This window comes from Callorhinchus milii, unplaced genomic scaffold (assembly GCF_018977255.1).
Source record: "Callorhinchus milii isolate IMCB2004 unplaced genomic scaffold, IMCB_Cmil_1.0 Scaffold3, whole genome shotgun sequence".
Lineage (NCBI taxonomy): Eukaryota > Metazoa > Chordata > Chondrichthyes > Chimaeriformes > Callorhinchidae > Callorhinchus > Callorhinchus milii.
Genome location: NW_024704744.1, coordinates 30,902,501 through 30,926,702, shown reverse-complemented (window position 1 = coordinate 30,926,702; position 24,202 = coordinate 30,902,501). Strand labels below are relative to the sequence as shown.

Here is a 24,202-nt window from a genome sequence, read left to right as displayed (position 1 = left end):
ATGGGGGTGATGGGATTGCGCAGCCTAGTGCGGGAGAGGACATGGGCTGCAGAATTCTGGATGATGTGCAGACTGTGGAGGGAGGAGTTGGGGAGACTGACAAGCAATGAGTTTGCATAGTCGAGCCTCGATGTAATGAAAGCATGTATGAGGGGTTCGGCAGCCTGCGGTGCAAGACAATGGTGGAGCTGACGTTGCGGAGGTCATCAATATAACATCCATTCAAATAATACATTCAGAAGAAACCAAGTGCTGGACTACTCAACAATAAGCAAAATGCTCCAGTCATCTAAGTGTTTCTCTTAAGTAAATGTTATTGGAAATCAATTATTTTGAAAGTGTCACCTCAAAGCTCATTAGTTGCTCTGTAGTAAATTGTTAACCTTTTAAAGGAGTTCAAGAACTGCTAAACTAGGAGATTTGGGTTTTAATGCGTGGTTTATGAGTACATTACCTTAAGTGGTGTTGCATATTAGTGCTGCATACTTGTTAAATGACTTGGCTGAATTAAAAAGAGCCATGTTCTCACAGCCTAGCACCTCCTTTGATAATGACCCAATGTTGTCAAAATTCCCTACAAGTGCTGTCACACATTGGAATTTTTTTTTAATTTCACTAAACATTTCGTCAGTTGCCCGGTGTTGATTTACACCAGCCTGTATTTGCCCCCCTGCAAGGGGCCTATCTATTTATTTGAAAACCATCCTCATTCTGGGAGCCTGGACGTCGCTTGAAAATTATGGCTTGGCCGGCTGAGGAACAAGGATAAGATCTAAACAAAATTTCCCAAATTAGCCAAAGAAAAACCCTCTGCCTCATGCCCAGAAACTCCGAAGGGGAACTGTTTGGACACATTTTATACGCCACAAGTTTAACCTACACTCAAAAGTGGCTATCAATGAACAGAGACAAGAATTTACCATGAGTGCCCTCATCTCATACAAAGCCACAACCTGCCCCACACACTGCCCTCAGGAATGGAATCAGACAACAGACAAAGGCTAATCAATTCTGATTCTGACACAAATTTATTTCATTTTTCATTTCAACACGCAACAGGGTACTACAGGGTAAAACTAAATGAAAATCAATTTTATCCAGACACATTATCTATTCCTTAGAGTGTTCCATTTCATTTTCTAGTTATAATAATGCTTGCATTTGATATAGCGTCTTATCATATCTTTGAGATGTCTCAAAGCAAACAGCACCACAGAATACACTGTAGTTTGTGGGCGAATACACTTTGTGGGCGAAATGTGGCAGCCAGTTGCACACAGCAGTGTCCCACAAACAGCCACGGAATGAGTGACCAATTTTATTTGTGGGATTGTTGGCCAGGACACCAAATCTTTATCACCCATCTGAACAGCATGCACACTTATCAGCTGCAATGAAAGTACCGCCTGTGCACTCACTGGCTACTTTCAATTACGCATGCGCAGTGTGAATTGATTAAATTGGATTTTATACAACTTGCGTCCAACTCATACTTTGTGTAAATCATATTAAATGTTATGGACCCGATTAATACTACTTGTGAGTTTTATTGTACTGGGTGTTTGACACCTTGCTATAGTTGGGGGGACTTCTCATAAGAAGTTAGTCAGCTTGGCCGCCTAGCTGGCCATTATGCCTCACAAGTCTGACTAAATTTATGATAATAATACTTGGATTTGATATAACACCTTATCAAGTCATCGAGGCGTTTCAAAGCGCTTCGCAGAATATACTGTAACGTGAAATGACTGTGCATTTTGTGGGCGAAACACGGCGGCCGATTGCGCACAGCAGTGTCCCACAAACAGTTGTGATTAAGTGACCAAATTATTATTATATATTTTTTAAGGAATTATTACCCCAGGAAAGGCGATCCACCAATCAACTAACAACGGAGTTCCTATTTACTGTTAGGTAAACAGAGGCATGTGGAGTAAGGAAACCTGCCCAACATTTCATCCTGCCGGGAATCGATCCCAGGTCTCTCGCTTGCAAGGCGAGTGTTCCAAATACTGAGCTCCAGGATTCCCCGGATTTTGGCTTAATTTATGGCTTTTGGGTGTTGTTAATGACATGTTCGTGGCCAATAAATACTTTGCATTCTTTTTGAGTTATATTATAGCAAGTATTTTACTCAATATAAGCAAGATACTGGTTTTGTCCTCCCGACTCAACCCCCCCGCCATCGACTCCTGTCACTGGGAGACTTGGTAGAAGAACCAGCTCTGCTGCAGGGAAATTGAATGGGAAGCACTTGATCCAGAGAATTCTCTGCATTGTGATCTGGTTTTTATTTGACGGGTGGAATCAAAAATTAGGCAATTGGACGTGGGGGAAAGAGACTAAGTTTGGAAAAGTTTAAATTTTTAAGGGAGAGAAGAGAACCGTTCAAAGTTCATCACAAATTACATTTACAAAGCACTTTTCATGTTGGGAAGTTACCTCAAAGTGCCCAAAACGTTTGCTGTATAATAAATCTCTCTATTACACATACAAACCTGCAAAGGATTTCATCTTCACATTCTTCTGTGCCCAGTGTTGTATTATTTTTATATAAGAGGGCAGTACCGTTGACTCTCAGTAACACTCAACAATAACAAAATTACATTTGTATAGTGCCTTTCATGTTGGGAGGATGTCCCAAGGCGCTGGACAGTGTTTCGGACCCGAGCTGGGGTCGGTATCAGGGAGGGTGGGGGCAAGGGGGAAGGAAGATGATTGAAGGTACAATCAAAGAGAAGGGTCTTCAGACGGGTCTTGAAGGCGGCGAGGGAGGAGGTGAGGCAGAGGGACTCAGGGATGGAGTTCCAGAGGGTGGTGGCACAGTGGCTGAAGGCTCGCCGCCATTGGTAGGGCAGGCAAGGCGGGGGACGTGAAGCAGGCCGAAGCCTGCTGAGCGGAGGGAGAGGGCAGGTTGGTAGGGGGTTACTTCGCAGAGGTAGGGGGGAGCAAGGCATGGAAGGCTTTAAAAGTGAGGACCAGGATCTTGAACTGTATCCTCTGTATGATGTCAAGCCAGTGGAGTTGGGCGAGGGTGGGAGTGATACGGTCACAGAGCCCGGTGCGGGAGAGGTCATGGGCTGCAGAGTTCTGGATGATCTGCAGCCTATGGAGGGAGGAGTTGGGGAGACCGACAAGCAGGGAGTTTGCGTAATCGAGTCTGGATGTTATGAATGCGTGTATGAGGGTATTGGTGGCCTGCGGTCTAAGACAGTGGTGGAGCCGGGCAATGTTGCGGAGGTGGGGAAAGGAGGAGCGGGTCATGGCATGGATGTGGGGTATGAAGGACAGTTCAAAACAGGACGCCAAGGTTCCGTATTGGCTCTGTGAGGTAGAGTGTGCATCCATAGAGGAGATGCTATCAGCACCCGAGGTATAGAGGCAGGAACACACATCAAATGCAAAGCTTTTGAATTATTCTTGAAGTTAAACATTTGTCAGCTAGCTGATTAACATGTTGAGCACCGTCAACACAGAATGAAGAAATACCTATTCTAAGCCTGGCCCATCTCACTCCTCATACACTGATGCCGGGGACTCATGCTAAGTTGTTCCACAAGTGGCACTAGTCCCACAGCAACTCGCTCAAGTTACTATTCTTCACTTGTAAACTTGACAGCAACTTGTCAGCAGACTCTCTCAACCATGGGCAACATTGCAGTTGAGAGGAATACGTGTCCTCATTCAACCTCTGCATGTGTGGACGCCTTGGAGATGGACAGTGATCAGGAGGCAGAAATGCTGGTTTGCTCACCCATGAGGTATTGAAGGCCAATTTGAATGGTGCCATTACCATTGATGGAGGAGAGCAGCTTGCTCAGCAGAGATCTGAGGTATAACCTGAGACTCTTCACAAGGCCATGCTGTGCAGCACATTTATCCATTGTTACAAAGCATGTGTGGGTGTTGCATGAAGAAAGGAACTGGATGTCCTCTGATGTTCCCATGGCTGATAGCCTGCTGACAGTCGCTGTCGAGATTCATATAAAAACTTTTGACAGTTTCTGGAGGAATGGTGCTGCTTGTAAAACAATACCCAGTCCTTACTTTCAAGAGTCGAAGCAGTGAAGGGATTGTACTCAAGAGTTTCCTCTTCTGCATCACCTCATGTTCTTAATGTAATTCACAGATTTCACAGATTCACAGACATCTTGATTGGGATAATAATGTGTCTACTGGTAAGATAGGGAAGAGGTTTCTAGAGTTAAAGGAAAACTGTTTTATGACTCAGTTTGTAAAAGTGACAACAAGGGGAGATAACATTGATAATGAGCAACAGGGATGACCAAATCTCCAACATAAAGATGGGAGAAGCGTTAAGCAACAGCGATCACAATGCAGTCAAATTTGACATCACAAGAGTTGGTGAGGTTATAAAAACCCAAACAAAACTGCCAAGTTTCAAGAGGATTGACTTTGTGTGCTTGAGAAGTCTAGTTGGAGTGGGCCTGGCAGACTTAAATATGGCAACGGGAGTAGAGGACCTATGGAATTCCTTCAAAGAAGTGATTATGAAGACATTGGAACAATGTGTACCCATGTGAAGCAAAGGTACCAAGCTTAAAGGCATTCCTGCCTGGTTGGACGGGGCTACAAAGCAAATCATAAAGAGGGGGAAAAAAAGCATTTAAGGCCAAGAAGATAAATGGCACAGAAATAAGTCGGACTCAAGACCGGAAAACTACAAAAAAGGCATCAAAATGACAAAGAAAAGCTTTGAATTGAACATGGCAAGGGATGTGAAGGATAATAACAAAAAGTTTTTTTTAGTTAAGAGTAGAAGAAAAAAAAGCAATGGAATAGGGCCACTGAAAGTGGGTTTGGGAGACAACATGACAAATAACACTGCACAGGCTGCAATAGTTCTCAATAAGTTTTTTGCATCAGTCTTTACCAAGGAGGAGACAGGTAACCTATCTGATCTGGAAAGAGAACTCAAGGATGTCGCAGAGAAAAGTTGCAGCACTATTCATATCATTACCAACATGGCTGCCAAACAGCTATGCAAACTTAAGGTAAATAAATCTCAGGGGCCAGATAAATTGCATCCGAAGATCCTTAAGGAACTAAGGGAGGAAGTCGCAGAAACGCGAGCACAAATCTTTCAAAAATCACTGAATACTAGAGAGATCCTGGGGGACTGGAAGCTTAAGAAAGGTAACAAAAGTGACCCAGGAAACTACAGACCTGTAAGTTTGACGTCCATTGTGGGTAAAATTATGAAGACTCTTAAGGATAAAATCATGGAGCATCTGGATAGAAATAAAATCATAAATGATAGCCAATGTGGGTTTATGAAGGGAAGGTCTTGCCAATCTAATTGACTGTTTTTCTTTGATGGTGTGACAAGGAAGTTTGATAAGGCAGTGGATGTTGTATATCTGAATTTCAGTACGGCCTTTGATGCAGTTCCTCTTGAGAGGCTGGTACTGAAAGTAAAAAAAGTGGGAATCAGTGAGGTATATTACAATGGATACGCAATTGGTTGACCGGAAGACCCCAGAGGGTGGTGATTTAGGGAATATCATCAGAATGGGAAAATGTTACTAGTGGCCTTCCATAAGGGTCTGTTTTGGGACCTCTTTTGTTTAATTTTTTATAAATTATTTGGAACTAGGAGTCGCAAGCACAGTGGCTAAGTTTGCAGATGACACCAAGGGAATGAAGGTGGTACATTGTGAAGCTGAACAAGATAGGTTACAGGAGGATTTGAACATACTTGAGAATTGGGCAGATCGGTAGCAGACGAAATTCAATGTGGAGAAATGTAAAGTACTTCACATGGGGACAAAAAATCCCGGAAGGGACTATTATTTGATGGAAGGAAAATAATATGTATACAAAATGAAAACGACCTGGGGGTCCTGATTGACAATAAATTGAAGCTCTCCTAATAATGCTCTGTGTTAGTGAATAAAGCAAACCAGATGTTGGGATGTATCAAAAGATCAATAGCAAGCCAAAATAGTGGGGTAATCCTACCACTGTATAAATTGGTGAGACCATACTTAGAGTACGGTGTAGTTCTGGTGGCCGCAGTACAAACAGGATATTGGAGAAGGGCAACCAAAATTATTGAGGGAATGGAAGGACTGGATTATGAGGAGCGACTTAGTAAATTGGGCATGTTCACACTGGAAAAGAGAAGATTGAGAGGTGACATGATTGCTGCTACTGATTCTAAAAGAGCAAGACAATATAATAATATAATAATAATCCTGTCATTTGATACAGCGCCTTATCACGTTTTCTAGATGTCTCAAAGCACTTCACAGAATATACTGCAAAGTGAATTGACTATGTATATATATATATATATATATACATACATACATACATAATAGATCGTAACAGACTGTTTCAACTAGTCTAGAATACTAGAACCAGAGGAAATGGCCTGCAATTGAAGTGGGGTAAATTCAGAACGAATCTACGCAAACACTATTTCAGTGAGTGAATAGTGAACCTGTGGAACAGGCTCACTAGGGAGACGGTTGAAGCAGGAAGTGTTGATTCTTTCAAACACAGATTAGATAGTTTCCTTTTAGGAAATAACATTATGGGGCATAGGACATAGGTAATTTGGGACACATGTGCATGTGACTGCCAGGAAGGTGGATGGCGAACTAGATGGACCTTGGCCTTTTTTTGTCTAGCATTTCTTATGTTCTTATGATGACTTGCAATGTGATAACTTTAACTGGTTAAGAAAGACAAAACTGAAGTACAAACAAAAGCAGATAATCACTGCGTTTGCACCAGGCTATCACCAGGCTATATTAAAAGCTAATAAATTCTACGGAGAACGTTCAACTAGAAATTTTTGAAACAGACCAATTTTTCAATTAATATGTGGTGCAAAAAAAAGCAAGCAGTGTAAATAAGAGAACAGGATGTTCTGGCTAGACCAACAAAACAATCAAGAAACATTTACCTAAATATAAAGGAAAAAAAGAAATGTAATCAGAGGAATTACTTTGCCACTGGAGTTGAACTCAACTGTAATTACAGTCACACTTAAATTGAAAGGCCATTTAAAGTTACCATTTGGATAAGCCATTAGGTTGGTAGAACAGGTTTTGTGCCAGCAGCCTTCTTCAGTTAAGCTTTTCTTCAAAAATATATTATCTACAGAGTTCAGCTTTTTGAGAAGCAGATATTGAATTGTGGACAATAACATGCTCTTGAGCACATCTTCATGTTTACTGGTTAGATCATTCTAGTGCTTGCAGCACCAATAGGTTTTTATTTCCAATTTGGCCCTTTCAGACACAACCATGATTTATTCATTTTTGTAACTTGATTTTCAAAGGTTTTGAAAAACAAGTACCTGGCAACTTAATTTACAAACATATCTGAGGTCATGGCTTTTACACACTCCATGGTTTCTGAAAGAACATTACAAGAGGTAGGCGTCGATCTACTTGATTTAGTGTACAGAGATAGGGTGAAGGATATCACCTCGATCGTGGACCAGTGGCATTGGATTAGGTTAGTCAGGATTAATCAGGATATTTGGACAGCAAGCCAGGCCTGGAAGTGCAATTTATCAGTTGATGTTTAAACTTTCACATTTAACAACAACAAAATGACATTTATAGAGCGCCTTTCACGTCGGGAGGATGTACCAAAGCGCTGAACAGTCAGGTGTCGGGGCCCGAGCATGAGAGAAGGCAGAGAGGTGGGAGGGCGACCAAAGGCATGATCAAAGAGAAGGGTCTTGAGACCGGCCTTGAAGGAGGTAAGGGAGGAAGCGAGGCGAAGGGACCGTGGGCTGGAGTTCCAGAACGTGGGGGCAGAGAGGCTGAAAGCCCGACCACCGATGGTAGGGCCAGTCAGGTGGGAGACATGGAGCAGACCGGAGCCCGCTGAACGGAGGGAGTGGGAAGATCAGTAGGAAAATGTAAATCAAACAGGTCTGCTGGCCATTAATACAGTGCGAGTCCAAAGAAACACAATGAACTGTGGAATTGTTGTCAGTGACTATTCCAAGCCAAGCCCCTGAACAATGAATAGTAAGAGGAATACCGCCAGCAGAAATGGGTCAAAGATGCTGTACTCGCACTTTCGTGGTGAGATGCTGAGTGGAGATAGGTATCATCTTATAGGGACAGGAAAGTAATGAGCACATTGCGCCAAACTCCAATCACACTTTCTGACTGCTCAGTCATTAGAGGGCAGGGAAGTTAGTTATCTGCCTGCACATTGATTGTAGCTCAGGCAGAAATGTCATCCCTGCTTTTAAAAAATTCCTGAATGGAAACATTTTAAAATGGCCATTACTTTAGTTATTGTGTGAAATAAAGATCTTTCCTAAATGCAGACCAATCTCACAGTAATTAAGACCATCAAAGTAAATAAGTCGATCTTAATTGCTAGGTCTTTTTACAATCTTAGCGCTTTGTCATGCAAAATGTTGTGCATTGTTAAATCGAGCTACTTCAACTTTCATTCAAGAAAGGATCCAATAAATGTTGGGAGATTACTCTACAAACATTATTCCCTACCAATTTGAACGCAAAAATAATCTGGTACAGGCACCAAACAAGGGAGATAATGACCATTATAAGTTATCTAAGTGATGGTAATTTTCATACTAACTGCATATTGCCTTAATTTAGCTCTTTACCACAGTTGGAAGCCCGATTAACATTAAGCGCGCGCGTGTGTGTGTGTGCGATAAAATTTCCAAAATGATACAGTAATTGCAACACTGAAATACATTGTATCCCACTACAACCTCTCACCTAAAGAACAATCTTTAAAGCAACATTGCAAAAATTTAGTGGCACTAAGTTAACTACATAGCACATAATTTCTCTTCTTTCCTCCAAACCGTACAGCAAGTACTTTTTTGGCTATACAGATTGAATACATACAGGTTTCAGTCAAAGGCCCAGAAGGAAATCTCTGAGCTTGTACAATGAGGCAGCCGTTAGACCAAAGAGCCGCTTCAGCTCAAACTAGCAATTACACCAAAATCATAATTCTCAATTTTAAATGAAGTACTGTACAATTATCTGCAGAAGCCTCTTATCTTTACATGGCAACAATCATGAAAAACTGCTCCAACTGGTATTTTATATACAACTGTGTAGAACCAAACACCCAGTTCTATGATCTGACATTTCTAAACCAAGAGCAGAAATGATTTTTTTGTCAAATGTAAACCTATCGTTCCACACCACTTTTTTTTAAAAAAACACCTTACTGGGACTTCCTCTGCCGCTCCACCTACCAATTTGAGGTTAAAAGAAAAATGCAAAACATGTTTTGCCCCTAAATTGCTCCAGTCCAATATTCTCTATTCCTCTAGTCTTTCTATGCAGATTTTTTTAAAAAACAGCTTTTTCCAATCCGCTATTTACATGAGCATCGGCAGCCAGTGTTAGCAGCATATTCAACCTCAAATTTGAAACAAATTCCTCCTTACCCAGTATCTGCAACAAAGGTTTCTGACAGGCAACACACCATGAAAGATCAAATCAAACAAACTTAAAACAACTTTGAGATAAACAAAACTGTCATTTCCAAACAAACTCCTCCATTATGTTTGCCAACGTTTACAGGTATTCAATCCCTGCATGTAAACGGTATAATTTCAGTAGCGTACTATTTAACACATGACAGAAAAGAATTTAGAAAACTACTTCAGGAGGCAGTCTGGTGGTGTACTGCACTGGCACGTCACCAAAGTGCAATGTGTTAGGATACTGATGCATGCCCCAATTACCCACACTCAGTTCTCAGCTGTGAAGAGTCAATTGGGGAGAGAGAGAGAGATGAGCACTCAGCATTCTTTTCTGGACCTTCTTGTTTCCAAACATTACTGGTGTTCTGGAAGGAGAAAATATAAGAGGGCAAACATAGTCATTTTAATATAAGATCACAAGATTGGTCTGGAGGAAGAAGGTCCTCCTGCCCAACCAATCTCATCTCTCCAGAACACCCTCATAAGTTGCTTTTCATTTAACAACGTTAAGATTGATTCCTTTCCATGGAGCATATATCCAGTGGTAACAATTAACTATAACTCCAGAAGCTTGGAGCAGATCAGTCACTTGGGGCAGGGATTCTTCCCACGTAACTTCTGTTAACCAAGATTGGTCCTAGATCAACAAGCACTGAGAACTTTGGCAGGCACAGCAAGCTGTACAATTTTAGCTGGTTAAATTCCAGTATTATGATGCTTTAGGTCCTCAAGCAATTTAGCTGTGCCAAATATTTTTCAGGATTAGATGAGGAGGGTGCAACCCTCTAAGGAGAAGGTGCACATTCCAGTCTAACTGAAAATTCCCATGCAGAACTCTGTCTGACTAGGATAGTCTTAAGCATGGTGATGGGTTCCCATGTGTCAAACATTCAGCTGATCAAAATAATGTATGGTGCTTCCATTACATATACATTCTGTTTAATGCATGCAAGTGTGGCTCAGTTAGTAGTATTCTTGCCTTTAAGTCTGATGGTTTGGGGTTCAAGCCCTACATTGGGATTCTGAGCTCATAGCAATTGACATGACAATTCAATGCAATGTTGGGGATGCACTGCATTGTTGAGGGTGCTGTCTTTCAGATGCGATTCTAAACCAAAGTTCAATCTCCTGGCATTCTGGCCAACAATCCTCCAGAAAAAATGGCCATTCACCTCATGGCTGTTTGTGGAACATTACTGTACCCAAACTGACTGTTTGTTCAACAAAATAAAGTCACCTATACTTTACAGTATATCCCATGAAGAGCTTAAGATGTTTGAATGATGTGATAAGCCACTATATCAAATGCAAGGATTATTATAATTACAATAGAAGTATACAAAGTGATGAGAACACAAAATTAATGTATCGAGCTAGAAGAATCAGAACAACAACAACAAGATTCCATTTATAAAGCGCCTTTCACGTCAGGAGGACGTCCCAAGGCGCCCTTGAACAAATCATTCCCACACCTTTGATAGGTATTCAAAATGTCTAATATTCATGCTGAGGCGGAAGAAAATAAAAGGAGCAGCTACAATTATTTAAACACAAGGGAAATGAGAAATAAGCTTTTCCTCCACTTTGTGTACCAATGTCAAAGTTTCCAGGCCACTTCATCAACTCAGCATTTTCTTCTGTTGATCTCAAATGCTAAAAAGGTGTTGGGTAAAGTGAAAAATGAGCTGAAATTTTACTTGTACACTGGAGAGAATAACTAACTGCCTCCACAATGCAATTAAGAAACAAACAGCATTTCTAACAACACCAAACAGCATCAGAAAATCAGTTGCCACAACTGGAAATGTCTATCACATCAGCTTGTTAACACTGGAGGAACATGCCCAAAGCAAACTAACAAAGCAGTTTAAACAAGTTAATTCTAAAAGAAGAACAAGGAAGAAAAATGGCCCTCTGGAAGGGATGCAAGGTCAGGACAAAAAGAAGACATTCTTTTGGGCTATCCTGACTGTCAATAAAATAATAATAATCAGCAATAACCAGAGTCCCGTAGCTCAGTGGTTAGAACCTCGCCTTGCAAGTGAGAAACCTGGGTTCAATTACCGGCAGGGAGAAACCTTAGGCAGGTTTCCTTATTCCACATGCCTGATAATCCTTCAAGAAAAAAAATAATAAAATTGATCTAGAAGATGTGAAAAGCGCTGTATCAAAATGCAAGGATTATTATTATATTATAATCCTTGCAATTAATGTAGCATCTTATCAAATCGTCAAGACATCTCAAAGCACATCACAGGACATACTGCAAGATGGTCTGATTATTTTACGGACAAAATATAACAGAGAATATTCTTATTTGAAGTGTACTTTTCATAGTGATTTTTTCAATCGGCTCTGATCAACCAAATAAATTTGAAAAACTTTTATACATAGTAGTATACATTAGTATACATAGTAGATCCAAGTTGTGTGATTGCAAAATGTAGCCTGCCTGCTAAAAACCCCTTTGAGATAATAATAATAATCCTTGCATTTGATATAGCGCTTTTCACGTCTGGAGGACGTCCCAAAGCGCTTCACAGGACACACTGTGAAGTGAATTGACTGTATATTTGTGGGCGAACGCGACAGCCAATTGCGCACATCAATGTCCCACAAACAGTCGTAGATTGAAAATGACCAATTTATTATTGGTTTTGGTTTTGGAGGGATTATTATTAGGCGTGTGGAGTAAGGAAACTTGCTCAAGGTTTCGCCCTGCCTGGAATTGAACTCAGGTCTCTCGCTTGCAAAGCAAGTGCTCTAACCACTGAGCTACAGGAGATGGCTGATTCAGCAGGATACCAATTTGCACCTCTGCAATACAAATGAAGTTTATGCAAGTCGATTTCTCCACTTCCCAAACATGATCCCTTAAAGGTTCTTGAGACAATCCAGTGTCTATTTAATATTTTAAAAACTAATACCCATTTACAGAGGTATGCATAGCTAAATAAAGAGTTTAATCCTGACCCAACTGTCCAGCGCCTTGGGACGTCCTCCCGACGTGAAAGGCACTCTATAAATGCAATCTTGTTGTTGTTGTTTTATGCAGAGGTCTCCTCGGCCACAAATGAACAATTGGGAGAAGAAATCCCAACATTCTGCTCCAAATTATTCTGGTGCTTGAAACTGCATTGCCTAGTTTCTAACAACTTCAACCAAGCATAACCAGATGTACCACTACTCGAGTCCATAGCATGAGTCCTGGGGAGCAGGCATGAGCCTTACTGCTCAAATATTTTAGACACCCAGACATGAATAAGATTCTGGAAGCTCTCCAATTAAAGTCCATATTTCTAGTTAAAGAAAGTTGGAAGGTTAAATGCACACACATATTTCAGAGACTGAACATGTGCAACATACATCACTCTCAATGAAACTAGTCCTATTGGACATCAAGATGTAGCTCACAAACTCTAGGTGGAACAGGAGCTGGATCTAATTACACCAAATCTGCTATGGATATTGACCTCAATGGACATTGTGGAGAGCAAGAATAGAAAGTAGTGGAGCTGGCTGAATCTTCCATGAATAAGTGAACTGGTAATTCAATAGGATTTCCTTTGTTCTTGTCAGATTTATTGCACAATTTAACAGATGTCTCTTTGCTTATCCAAACATCTTATGGACATAATGTTGGGACTGCTGTACGTTTTCGTACTGAAAGCCAAACGCAAAAGCTTATGCAGACTTCAATGTGGCTTCTTATTTTGCATTATTTATTTTAAAGTTGGATGAAAACTTTCAAAATCCTACCATCGTAAAAAATTAGGCACATCCATCAATAAAGAGTTTAATCAAGTCTGGTCTGGATTGATTTTGCTTCCAAATCAGTAGCTAAATCATCTAACTCTAATGTATTTTTAACATGACCTCATCAATTTGGATGTATATATTGTTGATATTTTAATTGAAATGATAAAATGGAGGCTAACCCTGACTGATGCTACAGCAATATGAAGAGATGATGTGCATAGATTCAGGTCTATTGACCAAGACTGAGAGCGCCTATACTAAATTAATATCTGGAAACCTTCTTTGCTTTCCATCAGTTACCACTTATTTCCAAATTTAAGAAGTAAATGTGGAACTTAATAAAAACGCTTGTACTTTATATGTAAATACGACAGCTTGTTTACCCATAGAAACTCCCTTCTCTTTTCGAATTGTGCCCTAGGATCTTTAATGTCCACCTGAACAGGCAGACAAGCCTCCAGTTTAATGTCTCACCTGGAAGACAGCATCACCGCAGCAGCCCCCAGCATGGCACTGGAGCACCAGCATAGACAAAATGGATTCCAAGTCCTGACGTGCTGGTTGAACAGACATTTTTCTGACTCAGAAGCAAGAGTGCTACCAACTGAGCCAGGCTGACACCCCTAAATGGAAAGTTAAGGAAGCCAGAGCAACCCTCACTTCAGGTAAAGATTTCAGATGTTGAACATTATGTGCACAGAGAAAATTAGATTTCATTGGCAGAAATTCAGCTACTTCAAATGTGAAACATCGTTTGGACCATGGTTATATTCATTGTAGATGTTGTTTTATGATGCTATTACTTTGAACCTATGGTTATTATCTCCATTAGTTAAGTGTCTGGGTAATCCTTTCAATTGGTCTCTTTTTACTTGTTCAGGGCTCCGGGACTCTACCCCGCATGAAGGGCACTATATAAATGCAAGTTGTTGTTGTTCACTCTGAAGCCACTGAAGTTTGGATCAGCGAACTCTTTACAACAGAGTAACTTTACGCTTTACAAAAGTATGCAAATGATATTATGCATACTAAGCAAAACAATCAGCTTTTACTTCAAGTCAACATTTCAGCACTTTACTCAGTAAAGAGTTTAGAGCCTTTAGAGAAAAAACATCACATTCCGAGGCTTCAGTAGCTGCCTAATCGAGATGAACTGCAAAACTTTTGGGATATTTAGTATCAGCTTCAACCAGTTTTAAAATAATTGATTTAACGCCTCTATTTAGTATTGAAAATAAATACTTTTCACAGTCAATTTTAATTAGAAATACACTTTTCACAGTCAATTTTATTCAGTCAGCCCAGGCAATGTCCACTTCTACAAGTGTGCTTCACAAAGCCTTGGGGAAAAGAAATTGGGAGAGCTGTCATTGGGTTAATTTACCAACGTGTTCCAGGAAAACTATACTATAGGGTATATGCTTTAAGGATATGCAATACATTTATCATACAATGCTCTAAAACCCTCGGACTGTTAGCAGGTCTCTGTGGACCAACTTTGGTTATGCATTTTCAGTTCACGCACAATGATGCTTAAATATATTGCAGCAATAAAGCTTCTCAAACATTAGGAGAGTTTTATTACTGTAATATTAACCCTAAGCCACTAAAACAACGTAAAAATATTTCCATAACTTGTCCTGCTTCATTCATCTTCCTTTTTCCCCCCAGTCCTATTTTTACTTCAGTTTTTTATTATTAATTTCTACTTTTAAAATATTCTTTCACCCAGCATCTACTGTCCTTGAGATTTTCAATGTATCAAACCTGGCCTGACAAGCAGATTGTACCCTAAAAATGTAACTATGTCAGTGGCACATTAAGATTAAATTCACACTTGCTTCCTCCAGCATTGTATTGTTCAACATTTTCTATCCAGACACAAGCTTGAAAGGTCAAAATCTATAATTGCACGATCAGGTGTTTTTCACAATCCAAACAGACATAATGTGAAGATGTCACATGCCCACTGTGATGTTTTCTGAAATTCTATTAGAGAGGAGAAATGGAGCCACACAAAAATGCTAAATGTCTACTGTTAAATTCCACTGGTTGGTGGGTCAGTAACCCAAGGATACCAATTTAAAATAGTTGTTAAAAGAAACAGAGGAGAGGTGAGGAGAATTTTTTTTACATAGCACGTTGTTCGGATCTGGAATGCATTGCCTGAAAGGATGGTGGAAGCTGATTTTAAGAGAGAAGTTGATAATTATTCAGGGAGGACACATTTACAGGGCTATGGGGAGAGTGTGGGGGAATGGGATTGATTTGGAGAGCTCTTTTCAAAGAGTCAACACAGATCCAATGGGCCGAATGGCCTCCTTCTGTGCTGTATAATACTATGATTCCATGAAATAAAACCAGAATGGGAGCACTGCTCCTGTCTGTGAAATTGGGACAACTGGTTCACTAAAGTCTTGCAAACCCCAAAAGGTAGTCTTTATCCTATCAATTCAAGTCAAATTTATGACGACTCTTCCCTTTTCAGCCCAGACACACATTGAAGAACATCGTTGGTGGAACGGTTGATGTATATGGCCTAGCCAGAACTTCCAGGCCACCCATTTGTGTGACTGTCAGCTCTGTTTGCATTGGAGGTAGGACATGTTTTTGGACTTCTGTGCACTTTTATTTCAACTGCAGAGGTACTCTTTGAATGAGAACGGTGGGCATTCCATAAAGAACACGCATTCAGAAAATCAAGTTATGAACTTGGATTTTTTATCATGTCAAAAGTTGGTATGAAGTTGTGTAAAGAGGTTGTAGAGTGATATGGCACAGAAATAGGCCATTCGGCACAACTAGTCAGTGGGCATTAAGTTCCATCACCTGGAAGAATATGATCTGAAATGTGATCCGTGACAATGAAAACAATCAGGCAGGAAAAGTACACATCAAACCGTGTCTGACTGTAAAGGAATGGGGAAGGGTATTACCTGATACTCATTCGGCCAGAAGGTGCTAACTGCCAGTTCAGCCCGAAGCCAATCATTCCCTTGAGTGCCGGTCACATTCCAAATAGGATTTGCAAGGGCTCCCTTGTTCACTCGGACAAAAATATTTAGCGTTCCTGGGCTCAAGTAATCTCTGCTGTATAGCAAATAGTTGAAATCTATGCAGTGAGTATCATTTTCTTTCATCACTGGAAGCAGGAGTCGAGCTCTTTCTCCTGGCATCTGCTTAGAAGAATCGACCATCAAGTAGGATCCTGAAGAGAAAAGAAATACATTTCTGCATTACAAAATATTCAGCATAGAAGAGAGACATTCAGCCCATCATGTTTCAGCCAGTGTTACATCAAGCTTAAAAGTTGCTTCTTTATTATTCCATTTTCTTGCTCTATCTCCATCTCTCTTAATGCTTTAACTTCTGAGATGCTTATCTAGTCTCATTTTGAAGGATTGTATTGATTCAGCTTCAACCACCATATGTGGTAATAAATTCCACATCCTTTTAACTCTGAAGGATAAAAAACCCTTCTAATGTATCCCAATTCGTCTGCAAACAATCCTGGAATTATGCCCTCTTGTCACTGATTTTCCAAATAAGGACAAGTCCCCCCACCAACCCCCCCATTTACCTAATTATGTCCCTTCGGAATGCAAATACTCTTATCCCTTCTCAAATTTCTGCTACAATGGGAAAGCCCCAGAAACCAACCTATCTTTATACATATTGTCTCAGTTTCTGCTTCATTCTATTGAATAAATTCTCTAAAGTTTACTTAAGGGAAATCAGTCACGACAGATCTATGCAATCAATGGAGGTACATCAAGAACTTGATGAAGATTCCCGTACACTGACTGTGACATTATGTTTACACAATATATTCAGTTTTTCCACTTTAGAGACTTCTAAGGAGGAAATCTAATAGCTGAAATAAGCAGCACTTCAGTGGTTTAACAAAAATCATTCATAATCCTTTTAGGACTGCAGAAGTATTTACAATTTTGAAAAAGGCCAATATCTTCTGATACAATAATCCTTGCATTTGATACAGTGCCTTCCAGTGCCAAAACATCTCAAAGCGCATCACAGAATTTTTATTCTAACGTATAATGACAGTTTATTTTGCAGGCAAACAGGCAACCAATTTGGACAAGGCAATGCTTCCCAAAACAGCCATGAATAACTAATCATACCATCAGCCAAGATATTGGGAGAAAATCCCTCTCTTTTCAAATATCGCCATGTCATCCTCACTCCTTATCTCCCAGCTCCACTTTCTTGCCCCACACATCACTGACATCATCAACCTGTCCCTCTCCTCTGGCTCTGTCCCCATTCCATTAAAAACTGCCATCATCACGCCCACCCTGAAAAAACCCTCCCTTGATGCGTCGCAGCTATCAAGCTACCGGCCCATCTCCAACCTCCCCTTTCTCTCCAAGGTCTTGGAAAGAGTTGTCGCCTCCCAACTGCGCTCTTTCCTTTCCACCCATTCTCTTTTTGAACCCCTTCAGTCAGGTTTCCGTGCTGCCCATAGCACAGAAACTGCCCTGGTCAAGGTCACCAATGATATCCTGACCATCTGTGACCAGGGCTCCCTCTGTCTCCTCGTCCTCCTCGACCTATCGGCAGCATTCGATACGGTCGACCACGCTATCCTACTCCACCGCTTGTCCTCCCACCTCAACCTTCAAGGCACTGTCCTTGAATGGTTTAGGTCGTACCTTTCTCACCGTCTTCACTTTGTCTCAACGAATGGCTTCTCCTCCACCCCCCGTACTGTCTCATGTGGTGTCCCTCAGGGCTCTGTCCTCGGTCCCCTCCTCTTCACCCTCTATATGCTCCCCCTCGGTGACATCATCCGCAGACATGGAGTTAACTTCCACATGTATGCGGATGACACCCAACTCTACCTTTCCTCCTCTACTCTCAACTCCACGACCACCGATGTCCTGACAGCCTGCCTGTCCGACATCGAGTCCTGGACGAGAGACAACTTTCTTCAGCTCAACGTGCGAAAAACCGAGGCCCTCCTGATTGGCTCACGTCAGCGCCTCCGCACCTCAGGCGCTGACACCATCAGCATCCAAGGCTGCACTCTCCACCTCTCAAAGCCAGTCAGGAACCTCGGCGTTTTGTTCGACCCTGAGCTGTCCTTTCTCCCTCACATCCGCACCACAACTGGCACCGCCTTCCATCACCTTCGGAACATCGCCAGACTACGGCACTACCTCACCCCTCACGCTGCTGAAACCCTGGTCCACGCCTTTGTCACCTCAAGGCTGGACTATGGGAACTCTCTCCTCGCCGGCCTTCCCGCCACCTCCCTCCACAAGCTGCAGGTCATTCAGAACTCTGCAGCTCGTGTACTGTCCCGCACCAGGCTTCGGGACCACATCACTCCCACCCTCGCTCGCCTCCACTGGCTCCCCATCCCCCAGAGGATTGATTTCAAGATCCTCATCCTCACCTACAAGGCCATTCACGGCCTTGCTCCCTCCTACCTCTCCAACCTACTATCCCCCTACCTACCTGCCCGTACCCTCCGTTCCTCTGGCTCTGGTCTGCTCCACGTCCCCCGCCCCAACCGCCCTACCATCGGTGGTCGGGCCTTCAGCCTCTCAGCCCCCAGGCTCTGGAACTCCATCCCCCAGTGCCTTCGCCTTGCTTCCTCCCTTTCCTCCTTCAAGGCCGGTCTCAAAACCTTTCTCTTTGACCGTGCCTTCAGCTCCCCTCTCGACTCTCTCCCCCTCCTCGCTCCCTCCCTTCCCTCCCCCCCCCCCCCCCCCCCCCCCCCTCACCCTGACCTCCCCCTCCTCGCTCCCTCCCTTCCCTCCCCTCACCCTGACCATTTCCCCCCTCCTCGCTCCCTCCCTTCCCCTCACCCTGACCATTTCCCCCCTGCTCGGGTCATGACCCAACTGTGCAGCGCCTTGGGACGTCCTCCTGACGTGAAAGGCGCTTTATAAATGGAATCTTGTTGTTGTTGTCTGAAGGATGGCACCTCTGAAAAATTTGCACACCCAGCAGTGCGCTGGAGAGTCTTGACTACGAGTTCAAAGTCCCAGCGTGTGCTTGAACCCACAAACTTCTGACTTAGATGTGAGAATGTTACCAACTGAGCCAGGCTGACAAATGTCTGCTCTATGTCAGGTAAGATTTAGGAACATTTCCTACTTTCTCCCAAACTATTACACCAAGGTAAAGTGATGAAGCACAATATTGACTATTAGGTAGAAAACAGTTGATACTCAGAATCAACTGCAGTAGCCGGCAGTGAGAGAGAGAGAGAGAGAGAGAGAGAGAGAGAGAGTGGAAGATAGAGACTTTAAAGACCAAAATCTGAAAATACGGTCACTATAGTAAATCTTGTGAAGCGCTTTGAAACATCCTCTCGACATGAATGCTTCCATATCAAATGCAAGATTTATTATTCATTGCCTGGAAATCACTGCTCTTATTTATTTATGGGTGGTGTGGAAAGTTGTTTCAGTCTTATAACTGTTTTGTTTGTCAGCAACAGATGTCATTGAGCTAAGATGCTCCTTGAGGTTACTACATGCTGAGATCTTCACTGAAAATAGCTGACCAATAATTTTCAATTACGAAAAAAATACAAAGAATGAGTGTATCCTCAGGATAATTATACATGATTGGGACTGAGAAGGAAAGGACCCAAGACTTCCTGCTTACGATTGCCATCCAGCTACCCCTAACTACTGGAAAATGGAGGCTCCATTAAACAAGAACAGGAATATGTTCAGCAGTGATGTCCCACATTTCAACCACTCAATGTCCAGACTCATACATAAAGTATGGTCAGTTATGTAAAGAGCCAGAGAGACTGGCAGTACTGTGAAACTGTGCCAAAGCTCAAGTGACAGCCTTCAGTAAAAAGAAAGGAGGTTAACAACTGGGGGAGAAAAAAAGCTCCTTCTACAGATGTGTAATAGTGGACTATACCAGTCATATATTGCCACACAGTCCCTTCAGAAAACAAACCTTATAATGTATAATCATTTATATATCCATGGCAACAGCATGATTGGATAGACTGTACACTTAGGAAATATTTTCTGGAGAAGGTTTATTTTTTTTGCAAAAATGAATAAATAAGTTTATACAGTTCTCAAAACAGCTAACAACTTGGAGCAAAGTTTAAATTCTAGACTTAAACACCTACAACTTGGAAAATGAACAATGTTACATTCAGTTCAAGTAGTTGCAATGAGTTGGAACGGTTTTAGGAGTCAAAGGTAAATGGGTTCAGTCTGGAGAGAATAACAATCCTTACATTTGATATAGTGCCTTATCACGTTGTTGAGACATCGCAAAGCACTTCACAGAATATACTGTAAAGTGAATGTTTTTGGGTGCGAAATGCAACAGCCAATTGAGCACTGCAGTGTCCCACAATCGTAGATTAAGTGGCCACTTTTTTAGAGGGGGGGGAAGGGATTATTACCCCCGGAAAGCAATCTGACAATCAACTAGAGACGTGTGGAGGAAGGAAACTTGCCTAATGCTTCACCCATCCAGGAATCAGATCCCGGTCCTCTTGTTTGTGAGGCGAAAGTCCTAATCACTACACTACAGGAATCCAGATCATGTTTTCTGGAGAGAAGATTTCTTTTTTTTTGGCAAAAATAATCAATAAAATTTATACAGTTCTCAAAACAACTAACAATTTGGAGCAAAGTTTAAATTCTAGACCTAAACTCCTACAACTTGTTGAACATTCTTAAGTTTCAGAAAAGATCAGCTTTGATAGGACATCGCAAACCAAACTCGATAAATTTCCTAGTTCAGAATACATCTAATTTGACCAAGTAAAGCCTTCATCTGCAATAACCCACATCAAATTGTGAAATGCTTATTAGAAATTGCTACAATGGAAAGAGAATTAAATGGCCAAAAGCAGCCTTGCATTGTTTAAAGATTATTTGGTATGTTAATCTGAATGGGTTTGTCACAAAAGGAGCAAGAGACGAGACACACCACAGATGTGTTCATATTGAGAACATTCACATGCAACCCCCATTTCAAACAGCTGTTATGACAGTGATTTTACTGCTCTGCAAACAATTTTTCACAACACTGCACTTGAAACTGAATTGCTGACTGCGCAACTTTACACAATGCAAACTTTAACAAGATGCCTTTTCCCTCTCTCCCAATATTGTTCAGAGATAATGCATCACATCAATCAGATCAATGACCTTTCATAAAACTAATGCAGCACAACACAAATCTGTTATTTGATTGCACGATACATATGTTTCAATTTAAAACATTTACAGCATTGCTTTACAAATAAAATATGAATAAAAAATGCCATACATCACAATAATCTCTTTGTGCTAAAATGTACATCTTTACACCAATATTTACATTAAGATTTCAATGTCCACATTATACTGCATAATAATTTACTATTTGAATACGTAATCTTGTTTTTGAAAACTTAGTATTCGCTGAGTTGGATTTTTACACATTTCAGGTGTCAAGGAAAAATTAGCAAACACTATCTACATTTATACAATCTGTTAGCCCTGAAGCTTTAACATCAGGAGAGCCCCAGACAGCATTTGCAGCAATTTGTCACTGTGCCAACACATCTGTTCTGCATTTCAAAACTCTAATCATGCAAATGTACACAGCCACAAGTGTGTCTTTGTAGTAGATTGTGCAAATACCCTACTCTGCACTTCCATCTTGATTTGATATGCTGTGCCAACTTTCAAATATTTAAGGAAAAAAATGCCTCTACACATACACACACACCTACACATGCATGGGGATTTGGATAAAACAGACCAAATGGCATGATCAGTACTGTAATCATTCATTCACATTGGCAATTTGAGTGACCAGTAAGCTAATTAACAACCGACAACCATTCCAACATAATGGTATCAACATAAACATTGCAGCCGTTCACCAATTACATCTTGCATTACACCAAACAAAACCAATTTTAAGTCAATTTTTCCATTCCTGAAAAGAATAGTTTTACCAGGAAAAGCCCATCAATTTTCCTTCCCTTCACAATAAAACCTGGAGTACAAAGGCAGATATAATTACATAAGTGACAATAGCGGTGAATTATTGACCAGTGTTGAATCGTTCATTTATTCTGGGGCTTTATACATGGTCTTATTGTTTTGCCAATTATGTATATGCTGGCGTCAAAATATTTCAAAAGTAAATACCAATTCATCTCTGACCATCCATCATCTTTGGAGCAGGAGCACCACATGTATTTCCAGTTCTAAGCCACTCTTGCGAGAGCATTCTCAACCTTCACACTCGCTTCCTGAATTTTTCTTACATACACGTGAAGCCTGAAGTAAGATTATCCTAGACCTGACAACCAGAAGGTTGGACCAACAGACTTCTTTTTGGAAATGTGTGAACCGCTTTATAACACACAATCCAATATTTTAATCCAAAGCACCAATGATAAAAGGGACACCTTATACTCTGATTTATTTCCTGCTCTTTTCACTTTATACTTTTTACAGATGTTTATCAAATGTTGGAACATACCACACAAATTCTGAAGGTCAATAAACCTTGCAATATTCAGAAAAGCTATTACAAATATGATGTAAGGATTTCAACTTTATTATATAGTTGACTTTCAAAAATAATGCTTGGTTTTGATACAGCACCAATTAATGGCAAAACATCTCAAAGCGTTTCACAAGTTTTCTGTAAAGTGCGGTAACTGTGCATTTGCCTCTGTGTGGTAACTGTGCAAGGCACCGCATCCTAGGCAACTTCAACTGCACTTCACCCCTTCTTGCTCTACTTATCTCAAGTGACTTCTCCTCCCTCCTTTCCTCTCACAATCTCTCCCTCCACATCCACTCTGCTATCCACTTCCAGCAGATTGGGCTGACCTCTTGAAGTGAAAGGCAATACAAATGTAATTTGTTGTTGTTATTTGTAGATAAACACAATAGTCAATTTGTGCATAGGAATGTCGCACAAACACAACTTCAGTGAATGACAACAACAACAAGTTACATTTGTGCAGCGGCTTTCGCTTCGCCTTTCCATATCATCTGGATGATTGCTCACCAGGACTGGGAGAAACTCCATTCACAATGGTTAAACATTACGGTATTGTACAATTTACACGTCTATCAGAGACAAAGGAAGTTGAGCACAATGATCAATATACACCAGATTTTATTTTAGGCGATCCTCTGACCCATCCATTATATAGAATAGGTAGAGTTAATTAACTAACAGAATCTAGTAAAACACACATATGAAAGATATTATACAAGTGCAAGACATGTATCTGTTGTGACATTAGTCTATTCATTTTTTGCCTTGATCTCTCATGTAAAATCAAGTTATACAGAGTTCGGGTCCAATTACTTGTCTGTCCTAAGACATCTCTGATGGGCACAAGAGGTATTGGAGGGCAACAAACACTGACTGTATCAGGTGCTTCGTGATTGGAGACAGGGATGGGGGAGGGAAATAAGCCTTTTGGACAGGATATCTGAGCATCCAAACTTTACTTTCTACCATGTTAGCAATAGGAGACCAAAACAAATGGCAGACACTTCTCTTCAGATATAGACACTTAGCTGGAAAACAGCTAATCAAATCACCCCCATTTTATGTTTTATGAAAAGAAACAATACAAACTATTGTTCATTCTTTAGGCACGAGCGTGTATAAGTGAGATTAATACGTAATAAATTTAAAGCAATTTGACTTCAAAGAATTTTCATGAGCCTGGAATCCAAATCAATATCAGCAGCTTCAGAAGATTACAGTGATTTAAATAACTATTTGTTCTGGCTCGATGAGTTCAGAATAGCAGAACTAGCAGCGATCAAAAAAAAATTAAGGTCTGAAGCAGGATGAACATTTCTGAAATCCATTGTTTAAAAAACGTTATCTAACACTGTGGATTAAATATGATTTGTGACCTTAATAAAACAGTCTAAAACTCTGAATACAACATCTTAAAAATATTTCAACCTCCATAAAGGTTTC

The 24,202-nt window shown here is 40.9% G+C and overlaps 1 protein-coding gene across 9 annotated transcripts in view; it reads right to left on the bottom strand.

Moving 5' to 3' along the window:
• The window catches only part of ptprk (protein tyrosine phosphatase receptor type K), a 367,918-nt gene that overhangs the window by 252,649 nt on the left and 91,067 nt on the right, over positions 1–24,202 (bottom strand). For all 9 annotated transcript variants that reach the window (XM_042333764.1, XM_042333766.1, XM_042333765.1 and 6 more), the window contains exon 3: positions 16,168–16,439. In XM_042333764.1, coding sequence (XP_042189698.1) covers positions 16,168–16,439 — 272 coding nt within the window. The remainder of the gene's footprint in view (positions 1–16,167; positions 16,440–24,202) is intronic.